This window comes from Malaclemys terrapin, chromosome 18, assembly GCF_027887155.1.
Source record: "Malaclemys terrapin pileata isolate rMalTer1 chromosome 18, rMalTer1.hap1, whole genome shotgun sequence".
NCBI lineage: Eukaryota > Metazoa > Chordata > Testudines > Emydidae > Malaclemys > Malaclemys terrapin.
This window is the reverse complement of record NC_071522.1, coordinates 2,905,559-2,919,674: the sequence shown is the minus strand read 5'-3', so window position 1 is coordinate 2,919,674 and position 14,116 is coordinate 2,905,559. Positions and strand designations below refer to the sequence as shown.

Here is a 14,116-nt window from a genome sequence, read left to right as displayed (position 1 = left end):
GTTACACAAAATTCACCTAAATTATCTCAGAATGCCAAGTGCCAATACTAGCTTTAACCGTATTAAAAAATAAAAAGATAAATGAAGAAACTTCATAGTGAAGCTTGTAGCATAAATGCCAAGTCAAAGATTTCAGGGTTTTTAAAATGTGCCGGCTCTTATGTGACTGATTTTTTATTTGCAAGATTCCCAACTTATGAGACTTATTCAAGGGAAAATGGTAACTCCAATGCCAGGGGATTTGCAGGATCATACCATCACAGTGCAGGAGATTTCTCTTAATAGCTGATGGACAATACAGACTGCACAGTCATGTTAGTAATAGCCAGCTCCTAAAAAGAAATACAAATTCAAAGCCCAGGCTGATGCATCCTCTTTAACTCTGCCTGTTCTCACAGGGTATTACAGCTCAGCTGGTACCTACCACCACACAGAACTAAGACCCGTAATATATCTAGACATGATAGCACAAAGCAGGATTGGATGTTGACCTTAACGCAGAATATCATTGCAGAAAATATTTGAGATTAACATGATTCACCATAATTACTCCTAATCATCAGTCTAGCAAACTAATACTAGTTAGTCAAAGCTGGCATTGTCTTTAATTCTATGTTGAAATACATGTACGTCTTCCCTAATTTGACTTTTTATATAGAAGTAGTCTTAAGGATGCCAAGTTACGACTTTTCAAAGATAAATATCTAGGCTGTTTTTCATGTGAAATAACACAACTGATTAAGTCAGAAAAGAGAATAATAACTAGCCAAATATTGTTGTCTTTTTAAATCAAACGTTTCAAATTATTATGGTTAAGTCCCAGGTCTTCAAAATGGCACTTACACATTAACATTCTTACAGAGCCTCAACTCTGGTGGCAGGATCATGCACGTGAGTGTATCGCCAATCCACACAGCTAACAAGACAGTTAGAAAGAAACCACAAATTTGGTTTTAGAAAGCTAATGCTTTCAGATAATCATAGTGATTAATTACAATGATTAAAGAATACATGTTAACCTCTTAAATCTCATTGATTTAGCTCTATGCAAAGTCAATGTCAGGCACAAGTAGCATGTTCTATATAATAACCCTTTTTCTTTATAAAGGGTACTTTTTTGGATCCTCATGTTTCTGAAGAAACTTCAATATTAAGTATGTAGGGATGAAAGCCAATCAGACGGCAATTTTATTCTAATAAACCTCAAACTCCATTTTTAAAGGGGAAAACGCTTTTAAATGCTGGAGTGATTGGCTGATGTTCATATGCTTTTATTTCAGTTATTTATAAATAATAAGAGAGCATCTCTCTCCACTGCCTGCAAGCTTTGAACTTTCCCAAAAATCTCAAAGTATTTCAATGACTGGCTTATATAGTTATAGAATTACATTCATATGAGCTATGAAGCTTTTTTCTGAAAGATATGACTTTTATCATCTATTAAGTAATATTTGCGCTGGCTTGGCAGCCTTGTGGATAACTATTATGAGATACATCTGCGAGTGCTGGAGAGGCAGCCCCTTTGAGTATGTCTACACTGCAATCAGACACACACTGCTGGCCCACACCAGCTAAGACAGGCTCATGGGGCTTGGGCTAATGGCTGTTTAATTGTGGTGTAGACGTTTGGGCTCAGGCTACAGCCCAAGCTCTGGGACCCTCTCACATCGCAGAGTCTTAGAGCTCAGGCTCCAGCCCAAACCTGAATATCTACAACACAGTTCAACAGCCCCTTAGCCTGGAGCCCTGAAAGCCCAAGTCGGCTAGCATGGACCAGCTGCGGGTTTTTAATTGCAGTGTAGACATACCGTTTGAGGAGAAGAGGCTCATGTCATCCTGACATAGCCCCTTCAGCTGATGGTTTATAGGCTCTTAAAAGAAGCCCATGGAGTCAATACACACAAACCCAGCTAAAGGAAGGACACAGTGACAGATGAGGGTAATCAGGAAAATTTGGAGGATGGTCTGGTTTGAAATTCCCTAGAAAAATAAAATCAGCAAGGATAAATATGTTTAGAAACTGGAAACACTTTGAATTATCATGTATCTTTAGATAAACTATGCCAATCTCGGTGCGCCAGACACCCACTCTCCCTTCATTTAAATCACTCCCCTGAAGGCCCCCAAACAAAAGACAAACTTATGTATGAGTTTGTCAACTTACTATTCTAAATCCCCTTCTGTGTCCAGTCTTATCTTTCAGACTAAACTCATGGAGCAGGGGACCACTTATGTGTATTTTATACTGCACCAGGCACACCAGCAGCGCTTAATAAATAGTCAAGTGATGGTAATAAAGAATTATGTACGCATTCTTGCTAAGTTTTAAAAAGCATAAGGTTTAACAAGCGTCCTAGAACACCTCACCGCTTCCTACCTCCTCCTTCACGCAAGCTGGCCCAAATTCATAAGATTTGCAACCTCAGAACTACAGTATCTTCATTTGTGCTATATGCCATCTGTGAACACTGGGAAAGTGAGAATCAATTTGGATTCCTGCCTAACACCTGAAATGAAGAGTCTAAAGAAATTCTGACTCAAGAGTCTAAATTCACTAAGCATAAATATGCTGTCTATAGCTTGAGGAGGAAAGTGTATAAATGCAGATGATTATATACACAAAGTCCTCTTCAAAATTGGTCTTTTTGGACGTTCAAAATTCTGCTTAGAGAGGCCATTTACGACACACAGAAGCCAAGGTAATCGCCTTAGCCTCTCTCATTAGTTAGTTGTAGCATGAATAATCCTTTATTAGCATCCTTTATCCGAGTCAGCCTATTTATGTGTGTCATTCAAATTGCACATGGGAAGAGGAAGACACAAACTGATGGTATTTAACTGCACTTGGGGAAAAAACTACCCAACAACGCTACACGGCCTCTTGTAGTTAATGCCCAGCACACAGACGTTTTAACTTAGTTTTCTGAATCCCTTCTCACGGTCTGCCTTCCAGTTCAGTAGACAATGTGGTGTGGCCTTGTATTAGAAGCACACAGTACGTTTGTGGCTAATCAAATGACATCACATCAGAAACTTATACGGGAAAATATTCTAAATTAATTGCATTTACTATAGCTGGTTTCTTTCAGTCTTTGCGGATTTCTTCATAACTATCTATGAGGAAAGAAAATGACAATATAAGAAGCTGCTTTGGTTAAAAAACTGTATCAAAGCTAGGACAACAGCGTGACAAAGATAAATGGGCCTCATACTGTTACAGTAACTGAATGAGGTTATATTGCCTCCAAATTAAACCACAATTTAAAGAACTTTACTTAGCAGCAGCTTTAAAAAACAAATGTACACCACCCTACTTCAGCACGTCTCAAACTGTGGTTGAGAGAGCCTGCAATCACCTGGTGCTGGCTCATGGCTCTGCCTCCTTCCCATCTGCTTCTAGGGACAGCCTGAGTGGGAATGAGGGGTCAGATTAGGAGTCTTGCTACCTAAGAGAAGGCAAAGGGACTGGGCCGCATACTAAGGGCATATCTACACTCACCGATAGATTGGTACTGCTGCAATCAATACAGCGAGTGTCAATTTAGCGGGTCTCACGAAGACTCGCTAAATCGATGGGAGAGCACTCTCCCATTGATTTGTATACTCCACCTCCCCGAGAAGCTAAGGGAAGTTAACAGAAGACACTCTCCCATTGACACAGCGCAGTGTAGCCACCGTGGTAAGTGGATCTAACTAGGTCGACTTCAGTTACATTATTCACATAACTGAAGCTGCATAACTTAGATCGATTTACTGCGGTAGTGTAGACCAGCCCTTAGACTAAGCATATACAGAGGGAAAGGAGAAGCAAGCAGCGGAGAAACATATGCAAAAGAGCAAGGGGACAGAGGAAAAAGAAAAAGGGCCAGGAGGGGAAATTAAATGAACAGGAGGTCATTTTTCCTAAAAGGAAAAAGCTTATAGCAAAGAAAGTTAAAGCTACGTAAATACTGTACTTCCCTAATGTGACTTTTTCACGTAAACTACTGCTGTAGTTCCCACAATGATGTTTTGTGATTGCCATTAGGATCAGGCCTGGGAGGGCAAGGGTCTGCAAGACAATCTCTCCAAGATCTGGCCACATGATGAAAAAGTCTGAAAATCTTTAGTTTCATGCAGATTGTTCATTACTGCATGTGGCTATTTCAGACTGATCAACAATAGGTCATCAGGATCAGGTTCTGTGGGGACCTGAGAAAGCAATCATAAAATAATATTTAGCACTAACATAGTATTTTAGCAATAGAGAGTCCTGTGGCACCTTTAAGACTAACTGATGTATTGGAGCATAAGCTTTCGTGGGTGAATGCCCACTTCGTCGGATGCATGTTCTGTATTTTAGCTGTGTTTAAAGCACTGTACAAACATTAACTCATTTATCCTAAACACCCCTGTAAATTAGTCAAGTATTATTATGCACTGTGTATTATTTATTAATAACACCATGAAGTGAGAGTAGATCCCTGTATTTCATTCACTCACATCTTATTCCCCCCCTCTTCTTCCTTCTGAATACTGAGCACACTCCTCTTCTATCCGCTTTCCCTCCTATTGTTTTGGGGCTTCTTTGTTCCCACCACAACCACAGGATACAATTAGCACAGGGTAACTCTAGCTCCACAGAGATTTTTGAGCACTTGGGAGAATGTGTCCCTCAGCTAAGTTACACAAACTCCTCTTTTAGTTCTAGTGCAGATTATTTTGCAAGCTAGATGATAACAGTGGCTGATTCTGAGACCTTGGAGAACTGAAATATCAAAATTAAATAATACATATGGCCTTATAAAACCCTCAAAAAGACAAACCTATCAACGGTGTGCACTTTTATCTAAGCCAGTGCATAAAGGGAAGGACAGATATTCAAAAGAAAATAAAGCAGTGGAGCCAAAAGTCAATGATGCAGTGACCCCAAATGACAATACAGATACATCACAGCAAGAGCTGATGTATTACGTTTAAACACATCTATGGAGTGCTTCACTTAGTTCTTCACTGAGTGCAATGTGTGTAATAAAATCTCTCTCGATATGCATTTTTGGAAGACGGAGAAAGGATAGAGAAAATGGTTTACACTCAACCATCAATGTCAGCAAACAGCATTCATTTAATCCACATAAACTGCAGATATGTGATAGGAAGAAAACATTCACACACACTCTATACTGCCAGTTTAAACGAACACATTAGCTCCTCCTCTGCTGATTTAGGATACAACTCCTGGTCAATTACTGTAGAACTTCCCAGTGCTACATTTTCCAAAAGTAAATGCTGAGCGGACAGGGCTCTTTCCTCTTAGGACAGCACTTTCACGGCAGTTTCTAAACTGTTAAATACTGTCCATTCATCATTAAGGATGCTGCTTCTTTTTGACAGAAAACAGTACTACGAGAAAGATAATGATTTATTTGCTCACCTTGCCAAAAAATATACTAACAGGAAAAGCGGGACAAACTTGCCTGTTTAACTGTGAGAACCTGAGAGAAGCAAATTTTCACAAGTGAAGCGTACACATTTCTCTATTAGTCTTGGAGCCTCTGCATAAGATGGGAACGCAAAAACAGAACAATATTTCACCTAATTTCTGGTCTTCCCTCCTTAACAACTATTGAGATCTTTATACTATTCTCTCTTACCTCAACCTATCCATAGCCCCAAACAACTCATTTACCAGTCCAGAGAGGTGGAAAACCGCCCTTGACCTACAAGTCTGATTTCCTTTTAAAGCTTAGAATTAAAGGAGCTACAGAAATAATGGAATTCCTTCAATTCACAATTGTGAAGGGATCAGTTGGAGGGTGGAGAACCAGACAAATTCCCCCAGTCTCTTTGGAAACCCTGTTGCTCTGGAGCCTGTCAGAACAGGAGTCGGAAGGCTAAACGGAGCTGAGGGTTGCATGCATCCAGCACTCTGTGCTGTTAAAGTCATCAATGAAGATTGAGCAGCAGCACTATGGGATGGTACTGCAAGAACCAACTGAACTATGCACGCCAGCACTCACTGCCAAACTAGCATTTGTACCAGCCGACACTGGTCAGCCCTACACAGGGCAAGTGCAATCCGCATGATGGCACACTCACTTGTGCACCACTGGTAGCAATTTTGCATACTACAGGCATGCCGGGAGTCCGCACAATGGTTGGGATGTCAAAATTCTCTAGGAACTTAAGCCAGCTGTGGGTAGGGGGTTCTTTTCACCCAAACTATTGTATGTAAACATCTCTGAACTTTCCTCCCCTTTACAATTCATCTACATACGTATAACCAAGCAAATCAATTCTCCATTTTGCACTCACATCATCTTTCCAGAAGAGATAACAAATGTATTACACTACTAAATGTAGCAGATTAATATGCTGCATGAAGGCCTTTGAGTGCTCTGGATTTTGGAAAAAAAAAAAGCTGAATCCACAGAAGAGGCTTCAGAAATTCCAGTGAGTGAACATTCCTAGCAATTTCTTCAAGTGCCTGATTAGCGTTTTACTAAATCAAGCTTCAATAGTTTATGCCACTTGGGAGTGGTTTTTTTTCCACATTACTGAATGTTTTGAGCTGCTGCCTTTAACATTTACTTCTGTTCAGTCTCAAAGCAAAGGAAGCAGTTGGTTTCCCCCATAGAAAACTGCAACAACTGTTTAGCCCTACAGTATGAAATCAGTAGTATGGTCAAACTGCTATCCCTATGAGTGCTCAAGCTCCTGTCTCAGAGTGCCTCAATGAACAACTACTCCTCCCTAGAATGATCACGGTGCGGGTTATTTTCACACTGTGGGGAAAGAGTAAAAAAGGTAAATTTAGAAACAAAGCAGGAGTTACCATAGAAGAGATTCCGTGTCCCTCCACAAAGTCCTCAGACAGCCACACTCACAGCACCCCTGAAGTGCAGAAAAATTATTTATTGCATTTCTTGCTGGTTCTCTTCCAGTTTCTACCATCAATCAGACGCTACTGTAGACCGAAAGATCTAGTACTTGCCAATGTGATTTCTGAGGAATGTTTTCAGAGCAAAGAGAACATTGCCAGGAGTTACCATTGTCTCCTTTTAGTCCCCTCTCATACGGAAGAAGGGGTGAAGGATGAGCCTGGACTCTGCTGGGTGAACTATAGCCCATGGATCTGATAATGGCATATGACAGAGACTGGTTAGAGAGAAGCACATAGTACTCCTTCAAAAAGGTTGTTACATAGCATCTCCCATGGGAACCACCAGCTCTCCTGATTGTGCCTTGTAGAAGAAGGTAGTTAAACACAGTGGATACCATGTCAATTCTTACTACAACCAGCCATTACCAGGACTTAAAATAAACATGCAGTAGGCTGAAGTATTTACTAGATCAATGACAGGGTCAAAATGGTGCTTCATATTGGCAAGAATTCCACAAGGCTGAGCTACAGGACCAATGTTTTCTCAGGAGCTCTGCCACAGCCTTCTCAATTTCATTTTATTTTTTAAATATTTAAGTTCTCTTACTGTCACCTTCATAGTTGATTCAAACACTTCAGCTATCTCTACCAAATGGCCTGGCATCACAGCCTGTCTGCAGTGCACACCCTCAGCCAGCAGGTCCTGAGCATCCCAAAATTCAGAGTTTTGTCAGAAACACATTTGGTATAATTTTCTAGCTCCTTCTTGTTTCTATGGACCATTCGCCAGCTTCTTGGCAGTAATATCACACTAATTACTTTCTCTGATGACAAGTATGTTGAAATCCTTTAATATTTTCTATGCCAATATCTATTTTTGAGCTAAGGATTCTCACTTGAAAAGTTCTGAATATCTTGCAAGCTTTTGATTTCTTGCCAATTTTCTTATGCTCTGACACCACATTTCTGCACATACCTCAGAGTTATCTCAAGTTTGCAGCGCGCCCTTCCATGTTCTGCCGTGACATTGTTTCCTCTGGGTTTCCAACACATTTAGAATAACTTCTCACTCTATATAATTACTTTATACATTTTTGTTTTTAATGTTTTAATTAAAAAAAGCTTCTTACATTTTGCCCTCAGTCCCTGGAAGATGTTCTCTCTACTTCTGAAGATGTTTTCCTTTTGCCTAGAAGGCTGGAGGGTTGGTTGGAAAATGTTTTGAAGAGCATTTTATTTAATGCAACTACAGTATTAATTTATATGAAGGTAATAAGAAACTGACTTGTGATGGATGAATGACTGGAACTCCCCAGTTCCAAATAGTTTCAACTAATTGTAGGACTAAGGGTCAGCTTTAGTTTTAAAACTAATATTTATATTTAGCGGTTGCTGTTGCAACTCTTCCCATATATGCTGTAGCAATTTCTTCCACACTTAAAAAAAACTGCTCTGAAAAAGTAAGCAGAAATCACTACATAAGTATTTATTTCCATTTGAATTGGAATTTTAAGTGTTGACTGTTGCATTGCGTTTAACTACTCTGAACAACTACAAGTAAATTTCACACTAGGGATGTGTGTGAAAATAAAAATCTCACAAAGCGGTAAGACAACCTGCATTTTTTAAGTGACTATATAAAAGAAAAGTTATACTTCACATGAATCCCTAACAGCTATTTCATCTTCATATAACCTTTGAAAGTCTCCAGAAATGTGAGGGCTCATTCAAAATAAATAATATAGTAACAAGCCTGACAATGATTCAGCTCAGCATTTTACATTGGCTGACTGATTATAATAGCCTACAGTGAAGCACAAGTCAGGCAAGAAAGTTACCTGTACTTCATCAACCGAAAAGGGCACCATCTTCTGTAAGATGAATGGCTACCAGGGAAAATTCTATCAAGTACGGAAGTTTACCAAATTCATTTTTAGTCAAGTATATTTTGAGAACAGATAAATAGCAGCATTTTTATCAACTAGATTTAAGATGCAAACAACTCTATTAATTCTAAACCTCACATTATCTGTTACAGTAAGAGATCACAACTCAACAAAATATCTAGTTGAGTGTCAACTGGCCATATTTTGAGAGAGAGAGAGAGAGAGAGAGAGAGAGAGAGAGAGAGAAATAATAGCAGCACAGCTGTTTCTCCAAATGATCTATTAAATAAGCCTGAAGAACCCTTTAATATTTTATACATTGTAGACACACACATGCACAGGAATACTCTGACCCGCCTTCTGAAAAGGATCATCCTTGCTGTGAAATCAGACTGCTATCAAAGAATAAAAGTCATGAGCCAACATTAGTTAATCACCACAACGAAACTTTGCCCCAGGAAAGATTAAAGTAACCAATACCTCTGTAAGGTGCTTGACCTGATTATTTCTAAAAATGTTCATCCGATGAAACATACAAGATATGTAATGGGTGCTTTCATTGCACTATTTTCGGGCCATTTAAAGATCTGTTGATAATTTCCTCTCTATGCACTTATCAGAAGTGTATTTTAGAGGAACTGCAAGAGGAAATTATTTGCATTTTTTTCCCCAGAAAATGACAAATTTATAACATTATTTAACACTTGCTTTTAATCCTTATGATATGGGAACAAACAAGTTTATTCAGACTAATAGGCACTCCTTGTTCATCATCAGTGCACTCAATTTCAGTTAGGGTTCACCTCCAAGACATTAAACCTATTGCATTGTTTCTGTAGAATTCAATAACATTCTTGATTATAAAGGTTAATAGATGCAACTTAAAGGAAAATCATTAGCTTATGCTTTAGCCCAGTGAATTTCTGAATGCCACCAGGGATCCCAAGGGAAACTGTGGCCTGCCCATACTTCATCACCCATCTAAAAACTGTATTGTTAATTTCCTGTAGAAGCTTTTTACATAGTCTTGGCTACAACACAAAATTATCTTTAGGAACAGATATCAGCCTACAGATGAAAACTTTCCCTATGAAATACTGCCCCCTTGTGACAGCCTATAGTTTACGATGGCTGGGGTGTGGAAACATACTAAGTCATAGAAGTCTGTGTTTCTTTGAAACCCAAGCCTTTTCTACACAAATATAGACTCATAGAGTTTAAGGTCAGAAGGGACCATCATGGTCATCTTCTAGTCCGACCTCCTACACACTGCAGGCCACAGAACCTCACCCACTCCTGAAATAGACCCCTAACCTCCGGCTGAGTTACTGAAGTCCTCAAATCACGGTTTAAAGAAAGACTTCAATTTACAGAGAATTCACCATTTACACTATTTTAAACCTGCAAGTGATCCGTGCCCCATGCTACAGAGGAAGGCGAAACCCCCCCAGGGTCTCTGCCAATCTGACCCAGGGGAAAACTCCTTCCCAACCCCAAATATGGCTATCAGTTAGTTAGACTCTGAGCCTGAGACCATATGACTACATCCTGAATGAAAGGAAACGCCTAAAGAGCCACAGCTTTGTGACACCGTTCTGGGGGATTTTGCTCCTTTTCACCCTAATGTTTTTGTGCATATTTCCATTTTTCATGCCTGGCAGCACAGCATCATTTTGGACAGAAAAGTGTTAAACGTAAAGGAGGAATAAATTCCAGGGTGCATGCTGATTAGTTAGATCTCATTTGAATGAGAAAAACAGATAGAATGTGCTTGTTTCAAACTCCCCATACACACACACTTGAAATCATTGAGTTCCTAGAGCTTTGAGACCATGTAACTTGGTATCTGAGGTAAACTTTCAAAACTACAATTCCCTATGGATGGAGAGTAACAGAGATCATCTACTTTATAAATAGATGAAGTCCTTCATAGTTAGATTGAGAAAAACAGAACTAAGGAGAAGTCTTTGGGCTGCCTTTTTAGTTTTGGTTAAAAAAATAGATATCAATTTTAGATGTATTTAAGGGTATTAGTAATTCTGGTATGTGGATTTAGTCTTTTCTACACACTTAGCATAGACAAGTGAAAAGCAGGTTATCATTCTGTGTTTAACACTGACAGACACAAAAGAAGAAAGATTTAGTGACATAAGTAGAGCAGAAATCCAAAGGCAAATAGAATAAAGAACAAAAGCTGAATAGTTTTTTTGCACATACAGTGGTTACGTAGAAGATATTCCACAAAGAATAGACAGTACTGAGAAAAACAGGTACAGCAGTACACTGCTTCTTACAATTGGGAGACAGCCCTTGTATATTTAAATTTATGGAGATATCCCATCTCCTAGAACTGGAAGGGACCTTGAAGGTCATTGAGTCCAGCTCCCTGCCTTCACTAGCAGGACCAAGTACTGATTTTGCCCCAGATCCCTAAGTAGCCCCCTCAAGGACTGAATTCACAACCCTGGGTTTAGCAGGCCAATGCTCAAACCACTGAGCTATCCCTCCCCCCATATATGTCAGCTTCTAGGTGGAACACCATTGAATCAACTATGAAGACGACTGCCCATTCATCCTATCAGACAGGCATATGCTGGTATTGCTAATACAGAGAGATTGTTTTAAAAAAAAGGATTAAATAAAAATCACAGAGTAAGAAGAGGCACACAGCCAACAACAAAATCAGCTTGTAAAATATCCACAAACACTTTCAACAGCAAAATTTGCTATTGCTGGTGGCAAAGAAATGTTTATACGTGACCTCAGTGTAACAATCTTGTACCCTATGTTCTTTCCTATATAACGTACATTAAAGAGTTTACTTTGTTCATTAGAACCTGGCCACTAATATATTTCAATCTGGTCTGTGTAAATCTTGTTTGTTTAAAAATCTTCTATCCAACACTTCATCAGCAAAAACACAATAGGATTATAAACCGATCATTATTTTGGGGAAAGCAGAAATTGTCCAACTTCCAATGTTCATTAAACTGAAATAAGAAGGAAGCGCAAACAACAAAAAATAACCATTAAACAAAGCATTTCAGTTAGAATATGATTGCAGTTACACAGGGAAAGATTCTTCCAATTACAGCACAACTTAGCTGGATATACAGTAGCTGCAAAACCGATCTCATCGCCAAGGAATGGAAGTGTTCAGAACACAAAATAATTCATTTGCTGCCCTGAGAGAATTCTTCCATTTGGCCTTTAATTAGTAGTTTCAGCCACAAAACATCTAAACTCACAAGGAAACTGCCATACTGGTACAGGCTACTTAGCCAACTATCCTGTGTTCAGTAGCGCCATATGCTGGATGCGGCAGAGGAAAGTATTAAACCCAAGTAGTGTCCTAGCACCTTGCAGAATATTATGGAGGAGATTTTCTCCCTGACCCCAGTTGAGCTTGGTTTTTATGTTCTGAAGCACGAGGATGAATGGCTCCTGTAATCTTTGTCCTAGGCACTGTAACTGTAGATGCTGTTCTTATTCTTTTACCGTAAGAAAAAGAATGGTTCATCCACATATTTAAGAAAACCTACTTTCGAAGATGCTCGTGTTCTTTCAGGAACAGCTCTGTTCTTCTATTGTTCACACCGGACCCACTTTTATACGATCTAAGATTTAAAAAGAGAAAGTGAAAAACAATGTTGCCAGAAATACTTTTCACAAGGCAGCATTTATTGATCTGCTTGTATCAGGGCTGCCGATTCATTGCAGTTAACTCACACGATTAACTCAAAAAAATTAAAATTTTTAATCACAATTAATTGCAGTTTTAATCGCACCGTTAAACAATAGAATAGCAATTGAAATTTATTAAATTTTTGGATATTTTTCTACATTTTCAAATATATTGATTTCTATTACAACACAGAATACAAAGTGTACAGTTCTCACTTTCTATTATTTTTTATTACAAATATTTGCACTGGAAAAATGATAAACAAAAGAAATAGTATTTTTCAGTTCACCTCATAGAAGTACTGTAGTGCAATCTCTATCATGAAAATGCAACTTACAAATACAGTTTATTGTTTGTTTGTTTTTACATAACTTCACTCAAAAACAAAACAACTAGCATATCTGGCACGTACATACCTTGCAATGCCATTTACAAAATCCCATGCGAAAAATCCCATGCGTGGACTTGTAGGCTCTAAAATTTTACACTGTTTTGTTTCTGAATGCAGTTGGTTTTGGTACATAATTCTACATTTGTAAGTTCAACTTTCATGATAAAGAGATTGCACTACAGTGCTTGTATTAGGTGAACTGAAAAATACTATTTCTTTTGTTTTTTACAGTGCAAATATTTGTAATCAAAGTGATTATAAAGTGAGTACTGTACACCCTGTATTCTGTGTTGTAACTGAAATCATTATATTTGAAAATGTAGAAGACATCCAAAAATATTGAAGTAAATGGTATTCTATTATTGTTTAACAGTGCGATTAATGATCATTAATTTTGTTAATCGCTTGACAGACCTAGCTTGTATGTTAAATTTGGTTATTTCTAAATCACCAAATGGAAAAGTCTCAGTATCATTAAAATACTTTTTTTTAAACTGATAAACTAAACCATAGAAAATGGATTCAAGTGTTTTACCCTACCTATACATATATATGTATATATGTGTGTGTGTGTGTATATTGTATACACACACACACTTTTCCAAGAGCAAAGTGGAACCCAACCCTAACTAGAGAGAGGCTATAATAAATCAGTACATACAGCTTCCCCAGTTTCACCTGGGCTCAAAATAACCTCTCTCAGAAAAGAGTTTGCTATTTTCCCATTCAGAAGCATGTTCTAATTTCTCTTTCCCTGAGGGAAACATTCTGAAATGTACACTGGATAGATAAAGGAAAGGCAGATGCCCTCTGCTGGTGTTCCAGAGAGACTCACTAAGGGGTTGTAGAAGGAAAAGTAAACTTCCAATTCACATCCAGGCTTAATTATATTGCAAACACTCGAGGTTTGTTTTTTAGAGATTCACTGAAAAACATTCTGCTTGTTTACTATTACGGTTTATTGCTACCAGGGAAGTTCACATGAAAACACAATCTTTGCTCCTAAAAGCAGTAAATGCTCCTGCTGCGATCCCCTCATGTGAAGTTAAAATGGTTGTGAGGTTTGTGTTGTCACAAAGAAATCCAACTCAAGGTGAGGAATATAGAAAAGCAGAAGAGCTCCTACAAAACAGAAGATTCTATATTTTCAAACAAAGATCCCTAGAATTAAATCTAGGGAAGAGACACACACAAAAATAGGTTTCAGAGTAGTAGCTGTGTTAGTCTGTATCCGCAAAAAGAACAGGTGATACAAAAATAGGACAGAGGATAGGTAGAAGTATTTCTCAAAA

At 38.5% G+C, this 14,116-nt stretch overlaps 1 protein-coding gene across 2 annotated transcripts in view; it reads right to left on the bottom strand.

Moving 5' to 3' along the window:
• The window catches only part of GOSR1 (golgi SNAP receptor complex member 1), a 61,428-nt gene that overhangs the window by 36,637 nt on the left and 10,675 nt on the right, over positions 1–14,116 (bottom strand). For both annotated transcript variants that reach the window (XM_054008144.1, XM_054008143.1), the window contains exon 6: positions 12,291–12,365. In XM_054008144.1, the coding sequence (XP_053864119.1) occupies positions 12,291–12,365 (75 nt within the window). The remainder of the gene's footprint in view (positions 1–12,290; positions 12,366–14,116) is intronic.